The 25,781-nt window shown below is 33.2% G+C and overlaps 2 protein-coding genes across 4 annotated transcripts in view; one reads left to right on the top strand and one right to left on the bottom strand.

Moving 5' to 3' along the window:
• The window catches only part of LOC149786871 (zinc finger protein aebp2-like), a 192,703-nt gene extending 174,885 nt beyond the window's left edge, over positions 1 to 17,818 (top strand). Inside the window, exon 6 of the mRNA XM_089977380.1 lies at positions 1,331 to 17,818. Coding sequence (XP_089833506.1) covers positions 1,331 to 1,478 — 148 coding nt within the window. The 3' untranslated portion in view covers positions 1,479 to 17,818. The remainder of the gene's footprint in view (positions 1 to 1,330) is intronic.
• A 70-nt stretch (positions 17,819 to 17,888) lies between these two features.
• LOC149786870 (uncharacterized) overlaps positions 17,889 to 25,781 on the bottom strand; it is a 65,151-nt gene continuing 57,258 nt past the window's right edge. For all 3 annotated transcript variants that reach the window (XM_089977376.1, XM_089977378.1, XM_089977377.1), the window contains one exon: positions 17,889 to 23,609. In XM_089977376.1, the coding sequence (XP_089833502.1) occupies positions 23,361 to 23,609 (249 nt within the window). In that variant the 3' untranslated portion in view covers positions 17,889 to 23,360. The remainder of the gene's footprint in view (positions 23,610 to 25,781) is intronic.

Here is a 25,781-nt window from a genome sequence, read left to right as displayed (position 1 = left end):
GATGTCTTTGAACACCTGCACTGTTAAATCTAGAAGCTTGGGTTTGTGACAGACCTATGGGTGTAGATTGTGCCAGAAATTTTGGAATTTTGACCAGGCAGTTTTGGGTGGATACGGGTAATTTTATATAATTTTAAATACCTCTGGAAATTACATGTCTCATATGTATGAGAATTGATATATGTGAAAAATTGCCTTAGGTGTCAATCCATATCAGACTGGGACCCCAGGGTGATGCCATCAGGGTCTTTCACTACCCCCCAAAATCTTAACCCTGGGTCATAATATATAAACTATTGAGATTCCATCCTATAACCATATTTATGTACACTTACTGGGCATGGAGAAACAAATTAATATGTGCAACTGACATTTACCTCAGGCCCTTCCTACCCACCATGACCTGTAGTCTTACAACCAGTTTTACACTCACTGACATAAAAATGTATACATGCCCATTCATATCCCTCCCGGGGGACTTAGCCTCTGGGTCATAATTTGGAAACTATTGAGATCCACATCTTATAATCATATATACACTTAGCATGATGAGACACATTTGCAAATCCAACTGACATTAACCCCAGGTTCCATCCTTATACCTCACAGGACCCAGCCCCAGGGTCCATCCTTACACCTCACAGTACCTAGCCCCAGGGTCCTTCCTTACACCTCATAGGACCTAGCCCCATGGTCCATCCTTACACATTACATTACCTCACCCCATGGTCCATCCTTACACCTCACATGACCTAACCCCAGGGTCCATCCATACACATCACAGGACCTAACCCCATGGTCCATCCATACACCTCACAGGACCTAGCCCCAGGGTCCATCTTTACACCTTAGAGGACCTAGTCCAATGGTCAATCCATACCCATCACAAGACCTAGCCCCAGGGTTCATCTTTATGCCTCACAGGATGTTTTAGCTTAAAACTTCTTGATCTTTATCCAGTAACATTGTACATACTTGCTGGGCATAAAATAACAAATGCAGATACTAACTTATTTTGACCCTGGGGCAATCCTTACCACTGGGTACCTGTCCTGCCCAGGTGGCTCCATCTTTGTGAGGATGTGGCAGTGGGGACACTAGAATTAAAGCACAGAATTGTAATTTAGTTTCTTTACAGTATCATATTGTAATAGTTCAAGCTGCCCAGATTAAGCAGTAATTATATATATATATATATATAAAGATATATAGATAGTATAAAGTAATTTTTTTTAAAGATGACTATGCTGGAAAGTAATAAAGATGAGAAACTGATAATTGATAGCAGTCAACATTATTTTAATCCTTTCCTTTTGGTTGCAATTTTCAGCTTGCCAGATGACTGGGTGCTCGAGTCTCAGGTACCGTCTCTAACGACGCAGTGCATTCCTTTCAACCAACTACCTCGGGACTCGGTCCTCAACCTTCACCCTGCCCTCTACCACCAGCATCGCTACCGCAAACATCGCAGAAAATAGGTCACAACATCGATGATGCTCCGTAACAGATCCATCACCAGTTTTACTACTGCAGGGAAATTTACATAGTCATTTTTACCTCCTTGGAGGATCTTGTGTGTATTATATTATTTCTTGTAAATGTATCTTAACTTTGATTCATTGTAGTTTGTGTGTTGTCAGTTTGCTATTGCAGATGTTATGTAAATAGTAAAGTATAAGTTGTATGATTTAATACACTTTGATGTGGATTTAGACATTATACAAAATTCTCTAAAAGCAGCTGTTCAACCTGTTAAAAAATAAACTGTTTAGAATTGAAATTCTTTCAGTTTTCAAAAATATGAAGTGAAATATTTCAGCTGACCTTGTCAGAAATGGAGGGGAGCCAATGCTTTGCGCCATTTTTATTGTCTCACCTGTATCAGCACTCAGATACAGTTGAGAAAGCAAGTTTCGCAAAACACTTTTCAGTGGAATGTAAGAAATTTAAAACTTTTATTACAGATAGTGTCATGAAATTAAGTAGGTGTAAAAAAGTATGGAATTATTTTACTAGAGTATCAAAAATGGCTTATCCACCCATATTTCATTATCCAATTTTTGTGTGAAGTTTGTCCAGTTAATATCTTATCTTACAAACACTTTATTAAGCACAAAAAAATGTGTGTGCAAGCTTGAAATTCTGATCAGCCATACTTCATGTGTGCTTATTTGTTTTCAATCTATGCATTTTTTAAATTACCATATGTACCTGCTTATAAGTTGAGGTACTCTGCAAACTGCAAAGATTCTGATCTGTCATAGCATAATGTGCCCGCAGATTAGGGTTTATGTTTGTTCTACTGACCCAGATCTGGCAGACCCAGATCTGGCAGTACTTTATTGCAGTGGCAGATCTGGGTCTTTGCAGTCCGCCTCGTCTTATAAGTGAGTATATGCAGTAGGTTTTTCTGTCTTTTGAGGAGCCACAGTGACTTAGTGGTTAATGTGCCAGACTCTTGACTGAAAGGATTTGGGTTTGAATCCTACCATCATATCAGTCCAGGTTGGCAAAATTCATGTCTTTGTGTGATGCACTTTACTCCATTGTATTGGCACTAAATAACCTATTTGTGTTGCAGTGCTGTAGAATACCAAATTGAACCAGTTCATTATCTTCTGACAGATTGATCTATGGCTAAAACAATATATGTCTGAAATCCTTTATATCAGTGCTGGATAATCGTACAAAATGGTAATAGGTCTGATCTATTTCACCCTACTTTTCTGTATGATCCTCTGTAGTTTGTTCTCCTATCTACATATACAAAATAAAAGTAAAATATTCTTAAATTCCTTCAAATATCTTGAATTTTTAAACCAGCCTTCCATATCTAAGTGTAAACACTATCATATCCATTTCCACTGCAGATGAATGACTTAGCTGATGTTAACTTCAGAACATCTTGTTCCAGGTGAAATGGATTATTGTTGATTATAGTGATTCTGCATGAGCTTCTATTTTTGGGATGAAATGATCAGTTTGTGCTTGAAGGAGTGGACTGTTTCAGACTGTTGCACTAGAGTCAGAAATGTCTTTAAATGACCAATTAGCAAATCTGGTCATTTCTGTGTTATTCACTCACTATCACAAATAAACTTGTCCAGCATCTGAGCATACACTGTTGGGCATGAGTCGGAAACGTCCTTATATGATTATTACCATGTCTGGTCCTTTCAGTGGTATTCACTCACTATATAACTAAACTTGTCCAACGTCCCAGCATGCATTTGGATGAAGTTAGTCATGAACACCTAAGTATTTTGGGTTCCAAATTCATGGCACAGTAATAACATTAGTGATGCAGTTCACTTGGAGTGGAAATAGGTATGATCGATTTTGCATTGAGATATGGAAGATTGGTTTAAAAATTTGAAAATATTTGACTGATTTAAATAATGTTCATGTAGAGTTTTGTAGTATTGAACTTAGTCAGATGTTGGTTGGGGTGCAAGTCACAGAGGGTCCAAGAGAAAACTTTATAATAAAACTAATGTACTAAAATTAGTTGGTTTTTTTATAAGTCATGAGTTGAATTTAAGCCTGATAAATACCTCAGTGTGAGATAGATTGATTCGTATTGTATTAGACCACGTACACCATGTACTCAGCTGTGAATAGCTTAGACCCAGATTTGCACACAGATCAGGGTCGAGGCAGTTTTCTTGAAATCATAAGTACAGTGGTTTCTCATTCTAACATTGTTCAGGGGAAGCTGTAAGTATACAGTGCTATATATATATGAGACTGCCTTATAGTGAGTCTCTTCTAATATAAAAACTACATTTATCTAGAATATGGGGATCGTTTACCTGGCCCGTGTTATATGAGAGACTGTGTTGTATTGAGTCACATTATAGTGGGATCCCACTGTATAGTGTTTATAGCCAAGCACTTGTTAAACATGAGCAAATATGGTTGTTAAACCTTACATGAATTATGCAGATTGGGTAATTAAGCTAATGTGTGACACCAAAATTTTAGGATTTGCTTTGCTCCTTGACAGTTTACGTGTCATGTATAGTTGTAACTCTTTGGGTAAATAAAGTTTTTATGAATTAAATTAAGTTCCCAAATTTTGAGAAATGTTATGCTGGTAAAAACTCAGTGATTTACAATATTTAAGTTAGCTTGCCCACATCTTTGTTTCTAAAAGTCTTTCACTTTGTCCCATCAAAGTGTATATTTTTGTGAAGGGAAAACAACATAGGTTACCAGATTACATCTGCAGTAGTCACTTTTAACCAATCAGAGGCTAAAATGCCATAAGACTGACAGCCAATCATAGCCTAGCTGTTATCACATACTCATTTTTCATTGGATGCTTTGTAAGTAAAGCTGGACCATTATTTATTACACCTAAATACCATACTCATCATCATGAATCAGGAGAACAGAATAATATACACATATTCATCAGGGGATATTTATTTTTAATATTCATATTAAATATCAAATGGCACAAGATCAACATTTTACAGATAACCATGATAGAAAAGTAGAATGAATGTTTCAGCAACAAACAAATCTAGTCTTTCAACAACACTCTTTAGTCTGACAGTAGAAAGATGTTAAATATGACTGAAGCGATGAATGAATGTCTTGAAAGATCTTTAGTGTCATTGGGTTTTTTAAAGATATAGTTCATAAATTTTTCATATGACATCAAATGATCAAAGGCCTTCACAGTTGCATCCATTTAAATCACTGTCTGCCATCTTTAGGAGCCCTCCAATATGATCTGTTTGGGAGGAATAGATTTCATGTAAAAATTAAATAATTTAAAAGAGCCCCTATATTTGATAAAATAGCAGGTTTTGTGAGCAGATATTTAATATTATGTACAAGGTTAATTTCATTTCTGTGGCAAATTTGTGACCATGCTAGCTCAGTGGTAAAGCAATGGACATGCAAGACGAGGGTCACAGTTTGAAAACCTGCCCTGACCAGCCTGGGTTAGCTCCCTTGGTGTGTCCTTGGAAAAGGTGCTCAGCTGCCATTTCCTTATCATGATATAGCCAGTAATTGGTAAAAGTGCCAATAAAACAATCAAACTAACTAATCAACTTATGTATTTTAGAAAAATAACATTTCCTGTTAGTGTTATTACTGGAAAAGGTTGACTCTAAAGATGGTAGACACATACTTGCAGGAAGATAAATTAAATCTAACTTGAACTGAAATATAACTGTAGTATCTGAACAGGTTTTGTTTATTAAATATATAGTAAATCCTGAAAGTATATATGGATATTTGCCTATTGTAAATGAACAGAGCTACTTTTCTTTCAATGCTTATGTCTTAATTGAAAAAAAAGTGAACATCATTTAAACTAGCTAGGTATCAACAATTCCATATGCAAAAAGCAGTAATTTCATCATTCAGTTTCAATGCACAACACCAAATCGGGTTAGTGATACTGATTTCATAGTTGATGCCAATTGCATGAATGACAAATTATTTGACTGAAGTTGAGTTAAATGAGTGGCATGGGCTAATTTTTACTTATGTGAATGTGTAATTTATTATGGTTATGTTACCATGGGAACAGATTATTTTTATTCCTGAGAAAATATTCCAAGAAGTGCCAACCAGCTCAGGGATTTCATACAAAGTATCATGGCCATTGTTTAAAAACATGAATTACTGCTGTATCCAATGCTGCTGGTGTTGCCATAGCAACCATTGCAGCTAACTGAAATGGACATCATCTACTCAAGTCCAGTATACGATCTTATTAATATTACATGCCATAGTCGCATGATTGTCGTGTGACAGTTAATTACAATCATAAATGTGGAGTGAATGTTTGTTGAACTTTGCAAAGCAACAATGAACAGCGATTGGAGATATGGTTGATTAAATAGAAGTATGTATTGTCGTGAATAGCTGTTGGAAAAATTCCTGGTGAAATAGGAGTATGTATTGTCATGAATAGCTATTGGAAATATTCCTGGTGAAATAGGAGTATGTATTGTCATGAATAGCTGTTGGAAATATTCCTGGTGAAATAGGAGTATGTATTGTCATGAATAGCTATTGGAAATATTCCTGGTGAAATAGGAGTATGTATTGTCGTGAATAGCTATTGGAAATATTCCTAGTGAAATAGGAGTTTGTACTTGTCATGCTTCATGATACTCATGCAGTCATCATCTTTACCATATATACTCGCGTACAAGTCCAGCTGCAAACAACATAGACACTGATATGCTGTCACATAGTTGACTGGTATACGATGATCGGTGTTATTTTTTCTGCTGTTTACTCTGATTAACTTGTATGGACCCAGATCTGCCAGTGCATAATGCAATGGCAGATCTGGGTCTGTGCAGCTGGATCCACCTTGTACATGAGTGTATATAGTAGTTGTGTATACTAATCACCTAAATGCAATCAGGATGTATATATAGCCCACACCCAGATCTGCCTTTACTCAACATACTGGTAGATCTGACCCCTTCATCATAAAACTTAACTTGACTCAAAAAAATCTTACTAAAATATATTCTGACCAATCAGAAGGCAGCTTTTGTCATTTTCAGGTAATATTTTCAAAACTGACATAACATTTGTTACATAAAATGTTGAGTAAAGTTGCTGATTAGAGTAGCCATAGTCACTTGATTAGCAGGTGCTAAACAGTCTGTAAATTCACATACGCCATCAATCCTTCAAATATTTTTGGTACTAATTTTTTGTGCAGAAAACACTTTTCATTTTTTTAAAATTTGCAACGTTTAGGTTCCTAAGAAAGGATAATTAGTGGGTTTTATTTATCTGTATTTATATGCTTGAAATAATAATTAATACTATGTGTGTGAAAATTTACAGAAATGCATTATTCAGTGGTTTGTGTGCCCAGCTTGTGACCAGAAAGGCTGAAGGTTCAAATCCAACCATCAGATCGGTCCTGGTCAGCTGGTCAGTGTTTTCATAGCAAGGCATTTACTACAGTTGCCATGGCAGCAAGTAATTGACTGATGTTGCTGTGTTGCAAAACATGACACCAAACTAAACTCTTATTTGCAATGATATGTGGGTCTATTCTGTTTGCAGTCTGATAGCTGTATATTACATGCAGAAAAATGTGGTATGCGCAAAATGGTCAATGGGACTATTCCTCTAGAACAAAATGGTATTAGGAATCATATCAGAATATATGAATCCCCAGCTCTAAGATAATTAGCATTCTTTTCATAATTTAAACATTTTATAAGTGATGCATAGTTCATACTCAAAACTGGGTGAAGATGGTTATAGCAGTTTGATTTGTGTACTGTACATAATACAGTTTTGTTAGATATCATAGCATCACTAAAAGCACTCTGCCATTTATCTTAGTTATCCTAATAAAAGCCCCCTTAATTTTTCCACAAAAGAAAACGAAATTCCTACTTTATCAATCTATATATATCCATTGTGGTATTCCAGATAATTAAAACAGTACATGAGTAATCCAACAACTGTCAGAAATATCAAAACAGTTTACAAACGTTTTCAGTCAGACAGTGATGTACAGTATTCCCCCCTCATTGGAAATTGCACTGCCCCCAGGGTATCTATTAGAATAAGTATGGTATGCTTAGATGAGTTTAGCACCAAAGATGACATTATTTAAGAAAATACACATAGCCCATTTTGAGAGTAGGTAGCAACTAATTGGAATTGGGAGTAAATGACGATTGATGGCTGGCAATCGGTTGGAGGTCATCATTTCATTCTTGGAGATTCGTCATTTGTCTTTAAAATGAACAATTTTGTAATGTAAATACTGGTTCATGTACCACAGTATCATATATATGGTTATATTGTTGAAAGAGTCATAGTTTAAGATTGAAATGGTCATACCATTTTAAAAAAGCATGGGAATGCTTGGATCGGTTTCCATATGAATGCCAACCTTATTTGGGTGTCCTTTATCTCTTTTTATGCAAAATTTTAATACAAAAAGATTCAATTTCTGATACATTTTCTGACTGTAAAAAAAAATGTCAGTAATAAAAGGAATATTTTTAGATGCAAAACTCCTTGTATGCTGGGAAATGTAAAGTATGTGTTTTTGCTCTGAACATGGTCACTTTGACACAGAATGACAACATGGTCACTTTGACACAGAATGACAACATGGTCACTTTGACACAGAATGACAACAATAAAGTGAAATTTTCATTGGTCTTTACCATCACTTGAGTAGTTAATGTATTTTTTTTGTTTTAGTTGAGATAATAAAAGCTGCTAATGTTGTAAATTTATCAGCAGTTAAATAAAATATTTTTAAATATTCTGTTATTTAATGTGCACATTGTTGAAATTAGATTTGTCATGAATGCTATTGCCAATATTCACATTTTATTTGGGTTTTTTAAGAGGTTTACTTTTGAGTAGTAGAAATGCACTACCAATTTCTTAAATAACCATCATTAGCTTTTTCAGATCTTCAGTTTAGAATTTTTTCAAATCCCTTAAATAATAAGTTTGTTTTATTATTTGTAACCCTACATTTTTCTCCTTTGAGAGACCTGATGTTAAATTTATTCAGTTGGTATATGAACCTCATTTCTCAAGTACCATGAAGTAAAGTAATGTTTTGCCTGCTAAATAAAGATATGTGGTGCATAATCCATTTAGTTGTAGAAATAAATAATTAGTACTACATTTTTGGAGTTGTCACCATTGATACATATTTAGTACAGGGAACTGAGATAGCTCAGTTGATAAAGTGTATAACTTGTAATCCAAGGGCTGCACACTCGATACCCACTCTGTTTGGCTGCCTCCACATATCCCTTGGAAATGCACATTATCTCGCATTTCCTTGATATGATGTCTTAAAAGTTCCATTAAAATAAATTTTAAAAAACCAACATATTCAGTAGAAGATATTTGAGGGGAAAATTGGTGCATGTAAGTAATAATATACACTGCATAATTATTGACCATTGATGAAGTGAACATAAAGTTTAAGTACCTGTACACATCGTAGGTAATTAGACTTGTTGACATTAAATGTGGGTCAAAATGGTAAGTAAACTGCTGCATAAATCTTCATGTTCACTGATTCAAAGGTCAGTATTGTTTTATTTAATTTTTTGTGTTAAATGTTGCAATTTAACTTGTGTTAGAAAAATGAAGAAAAAAAAAACCCAGCCACATCCAGTGTTTACACAAAAATTTGTACCCAAGTATCCTGTACCATGTGATCTTTCATTTTACACTTCCTCTAACCTCTGTTTTATCTTAATCATCACATGAATCAACAAGATCACATAGTGAATGGAACATTGTACTTTTTGCAGAGAAAACAATAGAAAGCTGGAAGTTTCAGTGGCATAATGTTAAAGCCTCAATACAAAAATTAAAATGTGAAAATTCAGAAACTTGTAATCTTTAGAGATATCATCATGTACTTGACAAATTTGTCAAGTTTGGCATTTTCTAAACACAGTGCCTGTTGGATGAGTTAATTGATAAAGTTCTGCTTTTCATTTTGTTAGAAATAGCAATTTTCTGTTTTGCCTATAATTAATGTATAATTATGTACATAGATTTAAATGGCAGAAAAGGTTTTTATCACTTTTGATTTTAAAGGTGGTTTTTAAATATTAATATGGTTGGACTAGGGCTGAATACCAGCTTCCATCTATAATTTGGCAGGGAAATTACAAAGAATTTTGGCAGTTTTCAAAGAATAGTTTTTTTAATTCAAATAGTGTATTGTAAAAGTGAAAACATTGCTACATAAAGCCAATTAAATCATATTTTGATAGCATGGATATTATTCTATATCAACGCTTTCTCTTGAATATATTTTGGATTTAAAAAAATATATTATTGTTTGCATGTTGAATACAGTTACTGACTTAATTTATTTTTCTTATTTATTTAATCTTGTTATGATATGTTGCTGAGTCAGCATATTGACAAGGTTAGTTTGGAGAAACTGGTTCATTTTATGCAAACCATGGGATAATGAAATTGAGTTTGTAGTAGATTGGACTAGAATTGCTTAGTGATTGTGTGTGGCTGTATTTATTTAGGTTAAAATAGAGCTCCAAAGCAGACGTTAATTTTGAAAGCAGTGTTGCAAGTGGTGTTAACAGTTTCTTTCATCAACTGACACAAATAATCAAACTTGATAGTATACCTCATTTTGGTATATGTGCAATATTTTCATTTGGTTTTCAGTGGTTTATTAATACTTTCTTGGTTTTTGTGTTGTCAGCCATGAACAATTTCTGTCCTTCCTGGAATGGACACAAAAAATGTGCAGGCATTTTTTGTGATGCATTGTATACCTAATTGACCAGTCCCCAATCAGAAACAATCAAAGCTTCTAATAAGCACAGCATTGTCTTTAAAAGCAAATGTTTCTTTAGACTAATACCAATTCATTAGTAAATTTTGGAGTTATAACGAAGAAAATTCACAAAATTTGGATAAAAGGTAGTGAAGTTATAACAGTTTGAATTCATACATGTTACATAGTGAATAGGTTATGGTGACAGGTCATCAATTAACCATGCCGATTTAACATTGGACAAACTCTACACCTGGATGTTATTATGTAATAAATCAAACAGCTGGCTTGAGAGTGACAGCTGTAAATTGGAATGTAGCATTAAAAAAATGCTTGATTGACATCTGGTGCTAGGTACCATATACAGTTGCTTACAAGTTAGATCCAAATGCAAACTGCTTAGACCCACATCTGCCATTGTTTAATGTGATGGCAGATCTAGATCAGTGCAGTTTGTTAGGGTTGATCAGTAGAATAAACATCATAGACCCTGATTTGCCAGCACAGTATGTGACAAGAGATTAGGGTCTTTGCTGTGTTCAGTTGGAGCCAACTTATAAGTGAGTATAACTGGAGCTTGGGGATTTGTCAATTATTCAAAACAACATGTTAAGTTTTCTTTTGTCAGATTAACTGAGCTGATATGCAAGATGTCTCGGAAAATCCGATTGCTTGAGTTGGCATGCAAAATACCTCTGAAACCAAATTAGTTTTCGTATCATGCATAGTGTGTCTGATAATCATATTGGCTGAGTACATGTGTGAGATACCACTCAGTCTGCAAGTCTGATTATGCTAATGTGCATGAGATTTCTTAACTTTGTTTTTTGGATAAACCTGTTCAATGCAATTTCCTCAACTTGCCAGCAACTGGCTGGTTTAGTATTTAATCCTTTTTTTTCCTACCTTCCTATATTCATCAAAGCACAATTGTGAAACATTTACTTTTGCCAGTTTATGTTCCTAAAGCAAGTGTGTTAAAATTGTATGCTGTCTTTAGAAGTTCAGTTTTTCTTTCACATAGCCAATATCAGTGCGAAATAACATTGTCAAATCTTCAGACCTCGTTTAGTTCTGTATGGTCTCCATCTTGTTGTGTTTCTATTAAAAAATTGACTGTGTATGCCAGAAATGTATGTCTACTATGGTAGTAAGTTTATTTGTCAGCTTTTGTGTAAATTTACATTTTGTACATAGCTCAATTTCATGTTTAGTTTGATCATTTATTTTGTTTGCTTGATATTTTGTTGATCTCTTTTCATTTCCCTCTAATTGCTGTGCATCACAGCAACAACAAAAATTTCCCAGCAAATTCTGCTTTAGTAAAACTATACCAGTCTGTTAAATTTTATGCTATCTTGATTACATCCTTTATGGGAGGTATTTTTAATGGTAGAGCAGTGATTTAGGGGTCTCGGAAAAATTTCTTTCAGAATATGCCACCTTATATAATAATAGCTCCTGGGATCTGTAATTGCTAAAATATAAATTGCCAGAGTGTAGAAACATTTTTTAAAAACTGAAATTGCTCTATTTTACATCAGTGAAATAAAGCCATTGTAATGTATGCTACTATACAATCTTGGGACCTAATGCTGAATAGTGTTCTTTACAGTGGTATCACTGGTTCTCATAGGGAAGTAAATGCAGTATAAGAATTATCAAGACTTACTAGTGGAAAGTTAAATGCAGTGGTTGCTTTTTATTATGGTGGCAAAGCCATGAACATTAGCAGTTTTTATAGCTCAATTGGTTGTAGACCAGGATAGCTCTCAATGGTCTGTTGTCCATCATTGATCCATCAGTTAGTACAAGTTTGTTATTACTACTCTTCCTAAACAACTTGGAAGATTCAACTGAAACTTTACACACACATTCACCTCATGGTATAGTTGGCTGTAAATGAAAATGGTACAACTTGGACATCCAATATGGCCACCATCAGTGTCTGGCTTGAAAATCTTGTTATCACTACTCCTGATTGGATGGTAATATCTTGTGATGTCTAGTTGGTCATAGATGAAAATAGTTCTAACTTATTTGGTCATAAATGAAAATGATGCAGACTGACCTTCAGTATGGCCACCATGGTGGTCATCTTGAAAATATTGTGATCTTGATTCCTCCCAAATGAATGGCCATATCAGCATCAGGTTTTTAGCAGCAAACTTTTTATCATTCCTGGTCAGTCCTAAAAGAATCTTGTGCTATTTGACTGGTACAGTTGTCATCTTGACAATCTTGTCACTAATCACCATGAATACATGGTCATAGCAATGGGCTTCACCAAATTGTTTGAGGTGATATTTACTTCGTCCTAAATGAAAATGGTGCCAATCTGACATCCAATATGGCCACCACAACAGCCCTCTTAAAAATCTTTTTATGAATGGAGAACATCCAAGATACTTTCAACACATGACATTTAAAAGGTCTTGAATTTCTCGAAAGTTCTTTTTGGCCAGTAGAGCATTAGCCTCTTCATTGAACTTGTTTAGATTTTTGTTGAAATTTGTCATTTGAGTAGAGGCTTAACTTGGAGACCCCACCCACTTGTGTTTGCTAATATTTGTCCTGAACAGTGGCATGAAATTGAAAGGAAAAAATGCCAAGAAAGATGAAAAAAACAGATTCGAACAAAATTACTAGTCTTTTAATTAGATGTTCATTGTAGAAATTTGTATGACCTTACAATTATCATATTTGTATTTTGGCAAAATTAAAAAATAATTTTCCAATAGAATACTGCTTCTGCCTTTCAAGGCACAACTTCTGTAGCAGTCAAATCTACAGTTACTTATGAAGGAGTCAACCAAATACGATACTTAGCCATGCATAATGTACACTCAAATACAAACAATGGCCTATTGCAGCGGCAGATCTTTTTTACTGTTTACTTGAAATCACATCTATAACCAACAACATGGACTCAGACTTGTGGGTACATCATACAAGGTAAATCTTGGTCTGTAGCACTTGAGAAAATAAAGTAGACTTAGTGACTAGACCAACAAATTCTTCTCCACCACTTTTTATTATTCTCAGACATTACTGACAGTGGCAGAGGATAGTTGCAGTTCAGTAGTGAATGATCAGCACTAGTTGTTCATCTAGGAGTTAAACAGCTGCTGGACAGATATGGTAAATTCAGAGGGTGGTTGCTAATAAACATTAAGAGTGCTTGGAAATCTTTGCTGCATTTAATCCATAGATTTATTGGAGTTATAACTCGCTGTATTAGTATAAAGATCAGACCGCAGGATTTATTAGTTATGAGCTGCCCAAAATCCAGAATTTGTAAGGGTGGGCCATCCACTGTTGAATTTGCCTTATCACACTTGTTCTTTGCCATGGCCAGAAAACAATAAAAAGTGGCAGAGAAAAACTAACTGGTCTAATAGTGCTTCATGTGTTACCTCAGTGTATCTATTTCATCCAATGTTTTCTGTGTAATTTTTTTTCTTTCTTTTTTTTGTTGTAATTTATTTTAGCCTTCTGTTGTTGTTTTTTTTTCTTTTTTGTTTTATTCGGCAATCTTACTGCTGTCAATTCATATCCTAACTGATGTCCGTATGTAAAGTTCATTTATATTGACCTAATGGAAACTGTTGATTATCTACTTGATATTGGCAATTGCAATTCTGGTTGATAGCTTACAAATGGTATGGCAAGCTGTCTGTAGACCATTGCATAATCCTAGGTAGACAGGTTAATAGAGTTTCATTTGGAGCAACAGATGAGACTCTGATACCATGTTTTATTGTTTGATATTTGCAAATGATTTTTCATCCATTATGCCAAAATAAATTTGGCGTACACTTTGAGGATGAAAGGTTAATATGCAAAAGTTTTCATTGTAAAAATTTTTGATTTTTACAGAATTTAATGTGTCAAAAGGCGAGTTACTAAATTTTTCTGTTTTAAATTAAATCAGATTACGTTGTTATGTGAAGGATCAAGAATTTGAACAGCATCTTAACATAATGAAGACTGATGAAACAAAAAGTTTTTAATATATTGTACTTCGAACATTTTTTAGTTGAATCAGCTTAAAATTTAAGTGAAGATCATAAATGATTAAAGCTCTAATGGAACAGAATCAGTAATTAGGTTAATTGTATTGTTAGTGAAAGGATTTCTTAAATGGAAAATGAGTAACTTGGAGTTGTTTTCCTTGGTCTACTCTTACATCAGTAAGTTTCGATGGAGCATAGATTTATTTGCAGTAAATTTAATGTTCCACAAGGCAGCTTAAAAGAAATTATAAAGTTTCAGGTATCTTTTTGCATAAGGATAATTGTAAACTCAAATTTATTCATAACTAATATTCTTAAACTTTTGCCAGATGGATGTATTTTCCTTTAAGATGGTTGATATAACATTGAAGGGAGACAACTCAGCAGTAATAAGGTATTAGGAAGTATTGACTGTAACTTATTTTCATGACAAGTGTGCTTTGCATACTTTCATTACACTTTTACTAAGCATTCTTCAGACTGTGATCTTAATATATTGACTTGTTGCCAACAATAAATTTTCACTGAAAATTTGGCATGCATGGAGGAATTAAAATAGTCGTAATATCTAGAATGCTTCTGAGGGAAGAAAAAAAAAACTCTTGACGGAAAAATTCACAATTTTCTGAAATTTGATTTCCTAAAACAAAATCTCAAAATAATGATTTTCCAGTGCTTAATTTTAAAGCTAAAAAGTTACTTTTCATCCTTTTTACTGACTGGATCTTAAACAATTGGGAATGTTTTCAAAAATATAAATAGTAAAATCATGTAAACTCTCAATCTGAGAAGAAATCATGAGAAATATAGTTAAATTGGGCCATTTGTAATTGAATGCCAAGAATATTCCATAATTAATGCACGATATCTGACATTTTATCTTGTATCAATCCATGAATTCTTTATACCTCATTCTGAACAGTATTATTTTACTTCAGCTTTGCTGTTTCTTTTTATTTCAGTTTTAGTTTCCTACACCTAAGTCGGATGCAAACTTTAGGATAACTCTTCATTATAAGAAGTATTTTTGTAATTAACTGTTGTTTTAAATAAAACATAAGCAAGTTACGTGCAGATAATGATGGCATCCATTTTTGTTTTATCCACTTGCGATGATAGTGAGATACAGGTGTCACTTTTCTTGTTGCAGTGTCGACATTGTCTTTTGTTATTGTCAGTATTGTCTTTTGTTATTATCAATATTGTTCAAATTTAGAGTCAGGGTTTTGATAGCCATATATCTTATATATTCGCTTATAAGACAAGTCCAACTGCAAACTGCACAGACCCAGATCTGCTGCCACATAATGCACTGGCCAAGATGGGTCTGTGCAGTTTTTTTAGAAGCAGTCATTAGAACAAACAACATAGACCCTGATTTGCGGGTGCATTATGCTATGGCAGAACTGGATCTTTGTTGTTTGCAGTTTGACTTGACTTATAAGCAGGTATAAACTGGTACCGAGGTTCACATTGTTTTTAACCAGGCTTATTTAAAACTAAATTCTGTCCAAGTAGGTTTTGTACAACATCTGTGTGATAACTTTTTTTAATTAATAATTTTTTGGATAAGTGCCATTTACAGGGTTTCTTGAGAATGACCACTGCCAACTGATCCAAATGAACTCATCATATTAGACAGTAAACTAGCAACATTCACTGGACGAGTTTTGTATATTTTTACCTTTTTGCAGAAAAACTAGGTCAGTACATGCAATTGCAGCCAATGTTTATTTAATTTAAAATATGTTAATACCAATTTTAATTCTCTTTTGCACATATCTGCATGGCAGTACTATTGGGTATTGTTTTATCCATTGCGACTATGTAGGGAACTTATTTATTGTTAATATGCTATTTCTTTAGTATATAAATTGTTTCCATTGGTGCAACATGATTGAATTCGTATTTTTTCAAGTATACAATTTACAGTTTGTATATATTTTATTTAACAGACCAGCTGTTTGTTTTGCTTTGCAACATTTCTTGAATATTTATTTCACCAATAAGGCCTCCCTGATTAGAAATTATTGACAAAAAGAGTATATAATATTGAAGCAGATAAAGTCTTGCCTTATGCTTTCATTTCTTTGTTATGATAATATTGTCACATGCAGTATTATCAAAAGTTAAGTAATTGAATAGAAAAGGACACTTTATACAAGTTTATTTCTTATGGTGTAGTTGTGCACTTTTGTGTTCAAGCAGGTGGAGCTTTTGCTTTGTTCTTTCATTGTTACAACAATATTATCACAGATAATATCATTCAGCAGAAATTCCACATGACATAGCTGTCACAACTGCTTTACAGACTTAGTTTTCTGTGAAAATGCGAAAATATGCAAAGTTCTTTATTCCTTACCAAAACATTGTTGCTTACACTGTTCTGTCAGGTTATAAACACAAAGTTTTTACTGCAAAGACCTATGTGGACAGAGTTGAACTGCATTCATGTAACCTAATGTCATAACAGCAGTATATTTCTGCATGAAAACCATGTAAAATATTCTGGAGGTATTGATCTGTAATTGGGGGGAAAAAGTATTTATTCATGACAAGGTAAACATTTCTAGTCATGTTTGCAATGTATCAGTGTATTACCTCCCATTAGAACTCTTCTGTGTATGAGGCAGCCTTCTTTCCTAATGTTGTGTTTTTGTTGGCAACCATGGTTACAGGCAGTTACATAAAGCCATTACTTCATCACAGAATATAAATTTTGTATGCCAAGTCTTGATTTGATTCATATTCTTGTCTTAAAATGCACAAACCTTATACAGTGTAGTTGGTTCATTTTACTTATTATATTGCATGATTTAGCCAACTCAGAAGTACCAATTTTTCCAGCAAAAACATCTATTTTTTTTCTGTCCCTTGGAAGTGGCAGTCCCTAACCAAGCAATTATTTTAAGACAGTAGCCAATTGTTTTTTGCAGTGCAAGAAATTAGTAATTATTTTGGTATTTACATATATGTTAAACAACAACATGGACTCAAACATGTGGGTTACATCATACAATGGTAAATCTTGGTATTATGAAACTTGTCTGAGTACAAAACATGTCAGGCACAAAACGTTCAAGCTAGACACAATACATGGATGCTCTTAGTACATGTCAGTGTTGAAGACTTGAAATGGTGGTGGAGAACCTGAAGCCTACCCCACCCCAACCCACTTTAACATATTTTTGCTTTTATCATTGGCTTTACACTAAAATGTCTCAAAATTATGGGACAAAGACGTGTGCACAAACACCAATATGTCTAACAGCAGAATAGAAGCATAATCAGATTTGGCCTTGAGGAGTAGTGGTTTTATGTCACACTTGGCAGGATTGTATATTTCTGAGTATTTATTTTCAATCTTACTAATGTAAAAATGTTTTGACTGTATCAATGAAGTGTAGTATGCAAGTCTGCATTTATAATCTGGCTGTTAGATAGCTGGATTATGATTAGCTAGTTTTGTACAAATTCCAAATAAACTGAAAATTTGGATCAATTGCTGTGTTGTTCATTTGTTCATCTATCCTTAATTCATTTATCTGTTAAGAATAAAGAAATGTCACATGCAGATTTGAGTTTTTTAATAGGTAAGTCGGGACAAAAGGTGAATGAATTAAAACAATACAAATACAATATGCAAGTCAGGACAATTGGTGAATACATTAAGTGAATAAGGACAATGGGTGAATACACATACGTGAATGCAAACAGTAGGTGAATCAGGTCACACTTTCCCAGGAAAGTTATTTAACTCATTATTAATGTCTTGTATGCAGATGATCTTTGATTTTTACTTTGTCCAGCTGTAAAGGCCAAACTTCTGGTATGGAACTTCTTTCAGCATGCATCCTCTGTTGTCCATCATGTGTGATTGGATATTTAAAATTTTTCTTAAACCACTTGACCATTTAAACCAAAATTGTAGAGGGAGCATTTTTGCCTTAAGACTTGTTAATTTTATACAAAGTATGCCAATCTGACATATTTAGTTGTCATGACTTAAAATAGAAACCAACAAAAAATGTATGTACCTTCTTCTCAAAAACTATATTTTTCTGAAAGCATCCTGGCATCAAGACTGTTTCATCTGCTACAAATGGCTGCCATTACTAAATATAGAAAACTGAGCAACAGCTTCACATAAACCATGCTAGAGAAATTTTCAAAGTTTGACAGCATTCTAGCATACAAACCATTGAAGTTGTACAAGCTATGCTTATCTACTGTCAAATGTATCTAACATTACTGAAAATATAAAAATATCTAAATGGCTTCTCATAAACTCCTAAAAAAATAATACTAAAATGGACAGAAAAATGAAAGCTTTTGAAGTTCTACAACTGAAGCAAATCTGCAATTAAATAAGGTCGATGTTGCCAAAATATTCAATAACTTTGAAGCAACATCTTGTCAAATGCTCAGTAGAATTGAGCAAATATAGTAATTTGGAAATGGAATGTGAGAGAGCCCTAAATAAAAAGGATATCAATAGTCACTGACAACTTTTTAAGGATTTTAAGCTATATTTTTAACTAAAAAATAGAAAAAAGACTTTTATATTGTATCATACCAGAAAACACTTCAATAGAAAATGCATTAAAAATTTATAATTCAAGTTAATATTACATTTTAGTGTGGCAAGGTTTGAAAAATATTTTAACATCACTATGGTGCAAAACATTGTTTAAAAACGAGTCATTAAACTCAGATCTCTCTACCTCATCAATAAAAATTCATCATATTTATTTAGTTGAAAATATCACTAATGACTCGATCAAGAAATACCCTTCTCAATTAAAAATGTTTGCCACAAAAGTAAAGATTCCAAATAGACACACATCATAAATTTAAATGCACAAAACAACATGCCTGTCATAAACAAGGGACAGGATTCAAGTACTGTAGTATCATCAATTTTTGTGGGGGACCAATTTTTGTGGTTTTTGTGGTTGCCCTGAACCAAGAATTTAAATCCCCAATGAAAAATGAGCCACATAGGATGATGCCCCCCACCCCTTTCATTCCCAGAGATTAACACAGCTACTAGTATTTGATAACTCAAGGTCAATAGTGTAATCTGGTAACTAAAATTACCTTTTACACGAGTTTGTTTTATTTCTTATTTTAATGTTTTGTAATAAGAATTATAAATCATTTTATATCGTTTCAATGCAATTAGCTGTAATTTAGCTGTAATTTTACACTCACTGCCTTAAATCGATATGTGAGGTATGTAAGAATAGAGAAAAAATAGAAAAAACTTAAGGTATTCAAACAATAGTAATACTGAAAATGAAAGAAAAAATAATACAAAATAACAGTTCATGAAAATTAATACTTTTTTAAATTGATCCTTCATTCAACTGTTGTTGAAACATTTTAATCCTTCTGAAAGCACATTTCGTTTTATCCATGCATTTTAAATCCAAAAGAACAACAATCCTGTAAAATACTATAACTATTTCTTGAAACACTATTATTAATGAAATACTATGTATATAAACTAATTACAGCAGAGTATTAAAGCTCACACTTCACAGATTTTTCGACAAAACTGTTGTATTAACTTTGTGTCAATCAAGTCTCATGGTATTCACAAATACTTCTTAGGTAAATAATCCCCAAATTGCTGAATTAATCAAGTCCAGCTTCTCAAAACCACCGATAATCAGGTCCGATCTTTCACTCGTTGTTGCATGAGCTGCAATTATCCATGCAGCGTGAATTGGCTTGATTAATGAAGTTGCAAGGTTTACTAATACTGTGCACTGATCGTCACCAGTAACATCTTTTTCTGCGATGGCGTCCATGACCTGTTTAGCATACCAATCATGGAAGTGTGACTTTATTTCTTCTTTAATAACCAATTGGCCTACTGTTGTTGGCTCCATTGGCTTCCTTTGATGTTGAGCACTCAAATGAAAGCATAGCAAAAGTGATTAATCTTGACATGTGTTTTATTCGTGCTAATAGAGATGGAAGTATTATTTTAGTGTTGTTGGCTGCGTCGGCTTCGACTGATATTGTTCACTTGGTCAAAAACAAGGTGTAAGTATTGAACTTGCCAGGTCATTGATTTGTGCTCATACAGGTGGTAGTATTGTTTTAAACATAAAATGACCACCATTTGCATCAGCATAGATTTATTCTTTTGTATTCTTTATTTGGGTTATTTATAGAGGTTAAACCATGAAATAAATGCCTACTAATATGCAAACCTTGACAGGCAAAACCACAACTTGAAGTACCCATGAAAAAACCTTTCTTTTATACAAAACCACAAAAATTGAGCTCAGCAAAGATGACACTACAGTACATTAAAAATTGTTGAAGACATGGCTCTCTCCTCTCTCTATCTCATTCACACAAACATGATACATATTATTCCTCAACTATATAACATAAATAATAATAAAAAAACTCATTATTTTTCAAAACAGTTTAAATCTGATGCAACTTTTGATCCCATATTTTAAGGGTTGTATAATTGTTACTTTTATTTTATGTTGTAAAGAATTTTAACATTGGTTTTATCTTTTTATAACTGTAAGACCATGTGTGTATTTATTTTAAGGGTTCATGTTCTTTTTTCAACATTTACCTTCATACTTCTACAACTTAATTTGAGCTGGTAATATATAGCCAGGAATCTGCTGACATGCCATAAAACCATATATATATATATATATATATATATATATATATATATATATATATATATATATATATATATATATATATATATATATATATATATATATATATATATATATATATATATATATATGTGTGTGTGTGTGTGTGTGTGATAAATACTAAACTGAGCAAGAGAAAAAAGTTACTGCTAATATAAATCATTTTGATACATGATGCAGCAGTCCCACTCATTATAAGGCCCCTCATTATTACACAGTTCCTATTTATAAGACATGATCGTGGATTCCATTTCATTATGCATCATGTACTTCACAATGATGCAGTTTCGTTATAAGACAATATAATTTATGGACAGTATTTGATGAGGGAATAATATATAAGCATCAACCTTAGGATTATCGTCATTTACATCATAAATATTGATCCTTCATAGATCAAGGGTGTCATTTTCTACTTTTATTACCATATATACTTGATCGTAAATCAAGACTAACTGCAAACAACAGGGACCCTGATATGTCTTTATATAATCATGGTTCCCACACTTTTCTAAAGATAAATTTCCAGGGTTTTCCAGGATGAAATAAATTTTTTCAAGATTCACGTATGACCATTACTGAATGAAATTAAAGAACATTTTAGATTATAAAACATGTATTTTCTAAATCTAAAGATGTTTCTCTTTCAAGGCTCTCCAAAAAGTAAAAAAAGATGCTCCTGTACAAAACCACAAAATATATCACATGAAACAAGTTTGATTATATTCCTATAATTGGAATGTAAAGTCATTTCAAAATACAGAATAAAAATTCTAACTTTATTTTGCTGACCTGCATTATGTTGCTAAGTGGGAACAAGATAATGAACATAAATTAGTTTTGTTTCCTTTCAAACCTTTAATTCTAAAGAATTCTACTGAAATATATATATATGCATCTTATAGAAATAGTCATGTGATATCAACAACAAACTCCTTTCTAATGTTGTACAGAAGTTCAATTACATTAAGTGAAAGTCAGATACATTTGTGAAAAAACCAGCAATCTGGCCAGTCTGATTTATCAAGCAGAGAGCACATGTCAACACTGTAGTCATGGGATATAACAAAACTCGAGAAGTTGTTCTCGGAATATATAAATATGGAAAATGTTGTGTTCTTTCATTTTTGTATTTTTATTACAAGAAGTATATGACCTTCATTTAATATTTTTTTCTCTACAACATTTGAAAAGGAGGGTTGTTAGATTTGCGTGCTCATGTGACTAGCAATGTAAATCGCAAGTGCCAGGTCACATTTTATCAATGCCATAGTTTTATCTTATCTTTCAGCAGATTAAAGACATAACGATTTTAATACTCACAATTTCTGAGAAAAGTAGCAGTTTGCAATTGGATCTGATTTGTATGTGGGTATATACAGTATGTAGTAATCCATATTACCAAGCCTTTTCATCAGGGCACACAGTCACATTTCATAAAGTAAGTCACACTGTCACATGTTTAAAAAAGTACAGCACATTGTGACATGTTTCATACACCAAGGCATACTGTTAAATGTTTCATATAGTAGGGATCAATGTCACATTTTACATAAAGTTAGGCACACTCTTACATGTTTCATACAGCAAGGCACACTGTCACATGCTTAAAAAAGTAAGGCACACTGTCACATGTTTCATACACCAAGGCATACTGTTACATGTTTCATACAGCAAGGCACACTGTAACATTTTTCATGAAATAATACACTGTTAAATGTTGCATGAAGCAAGGCATAATGTTGTTATGTTTCATACGGTTAAGTATACTGTCACACATCTTACAATAAGGTAAGTCATATAAAAGGATATTGTAACATCACATAAACAAACTTTAAGTAAGATACGGTCTACGGAGATAGTGTTCACTTTACATGACATTCACTGATTTCATAGTAGAGTATCAGTAGCCCATAATGGGTAATCCTTGAACGATGCTTCAATTCTCTCATTTGAAATTCTATGTCTGCATTTAACCACTAAACAGTTTTCCATATATACTAATATATACTAATATATTTCAATATATACTAATATATACATAATATCTAAAATGTTTCATATTTAAATCATCTTTTGACACATCATACACCATCACTTAAATTCCACCTTGATTAGATAAATAATGGAACATTTCCAAAATGGCTATGATTTGTGGTAACAAATAAACAATGTCACATCTGTGACTGGAGTCAAATGAAGGTAATGCTCTTGAACACTAGAGGACATGAAATACTGCTTTGAGATACACTCCTGTCATGCCTCTACGATTATAAAAGAGTCAATACACATGCAAGTTCAAAATTTCTAAATTGCGATCACTATTTATCCATATTACCATGGTCACACCTCAGCTTCTCTTTCCCTTGTCAGTAGTGGACGGCCATCTTCTGTTGGCTCAAACCTTGTGATTTGTGTTGGAAGGGGTGTGAAGGGTGGGGATCGAAAGTTTGATGTGTGCGCAGGAGTCTGTGGTATACCATGTACATTATGCAATGGTTCCTGCTGCTGTATGTACCGATCCATTAACCAGCCAGGGCCACGACTGTGAAAGTTCCGACTTAATTCAAACAGATTCACAACAGAAGCTCTCTGAAAACACTGTCAAGGAATAACAACATAATAAGGCCCTGAACCCATCGATCTACCAGTTTGAAAATCAGTAAGAATTACATCCCTTTCTCTGCTAACACTAGATAACAGTAAGAGTTACATCCCTTTCTCTGCTACCACTGGATAACAGTAAGAGTTACATACTTGAAAGATAGTATTTTATCGACAAATCAAGGAACTGAGTTAAACTGAATTAGAGTCAACATGCATTATGTTCAATGGAAGTTCATTCTGATTCATTAGAAAGATTGTTCATGCAGAAATTATGCAGAAATTTCAAATAACTTTATCATGAATGTAAACTTGTAAACAACAAATAAATACATTCTGCTTTACTTTCCAGTATATACCTACAATTGCTAAAGTCTTATCTATATAAATGTTGTATAGCCATGAAAAATTGCAATTAAAATGAATACATTTGACGCCCACTATATGCCAACTCAATTTACACACTTTCCTTTTAACACCATTTATAATGAAGAAATAATATTCAATTTGCACTCATGAAGTTCTCTTTTTGTTGAATTCTTATGTGACAGTGTCTGCATTTAAAAGAGATTGTTCCATGGACTCTCAGTCATGAAAACATTTACAACTTGTGTAAATGTGACAACCCTAGTAGTGTATGCCCTCCCACTCACCCCACCAAAAGAAGATGTTTTGGTGTTGCACTGTCTATCATCTGTCATATTTTCTTGAAAGCAAAATAGCTTAAAAGACAATTTAACCAAACCAGACCAAATTCAATATTTAGATACCTTGGAGTGGTTAAAGACCTGATAGGTTCTGGTGATTGTGACCTTAATTTTCAACATTTTACATAATACCTTTGAACTTCTTTCAATACTTACACTTGTTTTTACAAACACCTTGTAGGCATGTTTATGCAACAATCGTAAGTACATTTATCTAACAAACAGACAAATACAATTTTTTTATGCATATTTGTATTAATATGTAGGTAACCAAATTTGATTTTCTGACCATTGTAGCAATTCTTCAATGTGATTTTTTTATACAAATTTTATAACTTTTAAGAATTTTCACACTTGTGACAAAAACCTTGTTAACTGAATTTATCAGAAACTTTAAAAGGTAGAGAAATAAAATTTTGTTTCTAGGTGAATAAAGATGACTTTCATGCAGTTAATGTAATTTTTCTATATTTAAAATGTTTTTTTTAAATCTAACTTTTTTTGGTCTGTCTTATTTTTCGAAATACAAATGAGGGAAGGGGAGGGGACAAGAAAAGCTAATGAAAAGATGACTGCTTATACTGACAATGTTTCAAGCTAACGAAAAGATGACTGCTAATACTGACAAAATGTTTCAGGCTAATGAAAATATGACTGCTTATACTGACAAAATGTTTGAAGCTAATGAAAAGATGACTGCTTATACTGACAATGTTTCAAGCTAATGAAAAGATGACTGCTAATACCGACAAAATGTTTCAGGTTAATGAAAAGATGACTGCTTATACTGACAAACTGTTTCAGGCTGCTGAAACGATGACTGCTTATACTGACAAACTGTTTCAGGTTAATGAAAAGATGACTGCTTATACTGACAAACTGAAAAGAAGACACAGACTTTCTGTGTCCTACTCCTAGTAAAATATAATTTTACTCAGCGTGCTAGATTTTTATTCCTTCTGTCAAGTGAAAGTGTTACAAAGACTGACATTTACTGCCATAACAGGAAGAGGAAGCCATATCTTTTAACTAAAAAACAAGATCTTTCAGTGGCTCATATACCTCTCTTTATATAATACTGATCTTTCTAAATTTTCTGAACTCAGAATGTTATCAAGTAAAGAAAACATAGCAAATTGGTCACTCATTAATTTGTCACCTAAGGCAGTATGCATAATAAATTTGTCACCCATTATTTTGTCACCTAAGGCAGTATGCATAATAAATTATTCACCCATTATTTTGTCACCTAAGGCAGTATGCATAATAAATTATTCACCCATTATTTTGTCACCTAAGACAGTATGCATACTAAATTAGTCACCCATTATTTTGTCACCTAAGGCAGTATGCAGTTAAGATGAGCATTACAAATAAAATTTGTATCCTCTACAATTCCAATATACAGATTCAATTCCAGTGATGTATGTGCGGAGGTATTTTTTTTGCTACA

This window comes from Sinohyriopsis cumingii, chromosome 12 (assembly GCF_028554795.1).
Source record: "Sinohyriopsis cumingii isolate HCF-2022 chromosome 12, ASM2855479v2, whole genome shotgun sequence".
NCBI classification, from domain to species: Eukaryota; Metazoa; Mollusca; class Bivalvia; order Unionida; family Unionidae; genus Sinohyriopsis; species Sinohyriopsis cumingii.
The sequence above is the reverse complement of the archived record's forward strand: the minus strand, read 5'-3'. Positions and strand labels throughout refer to the sequence as shown.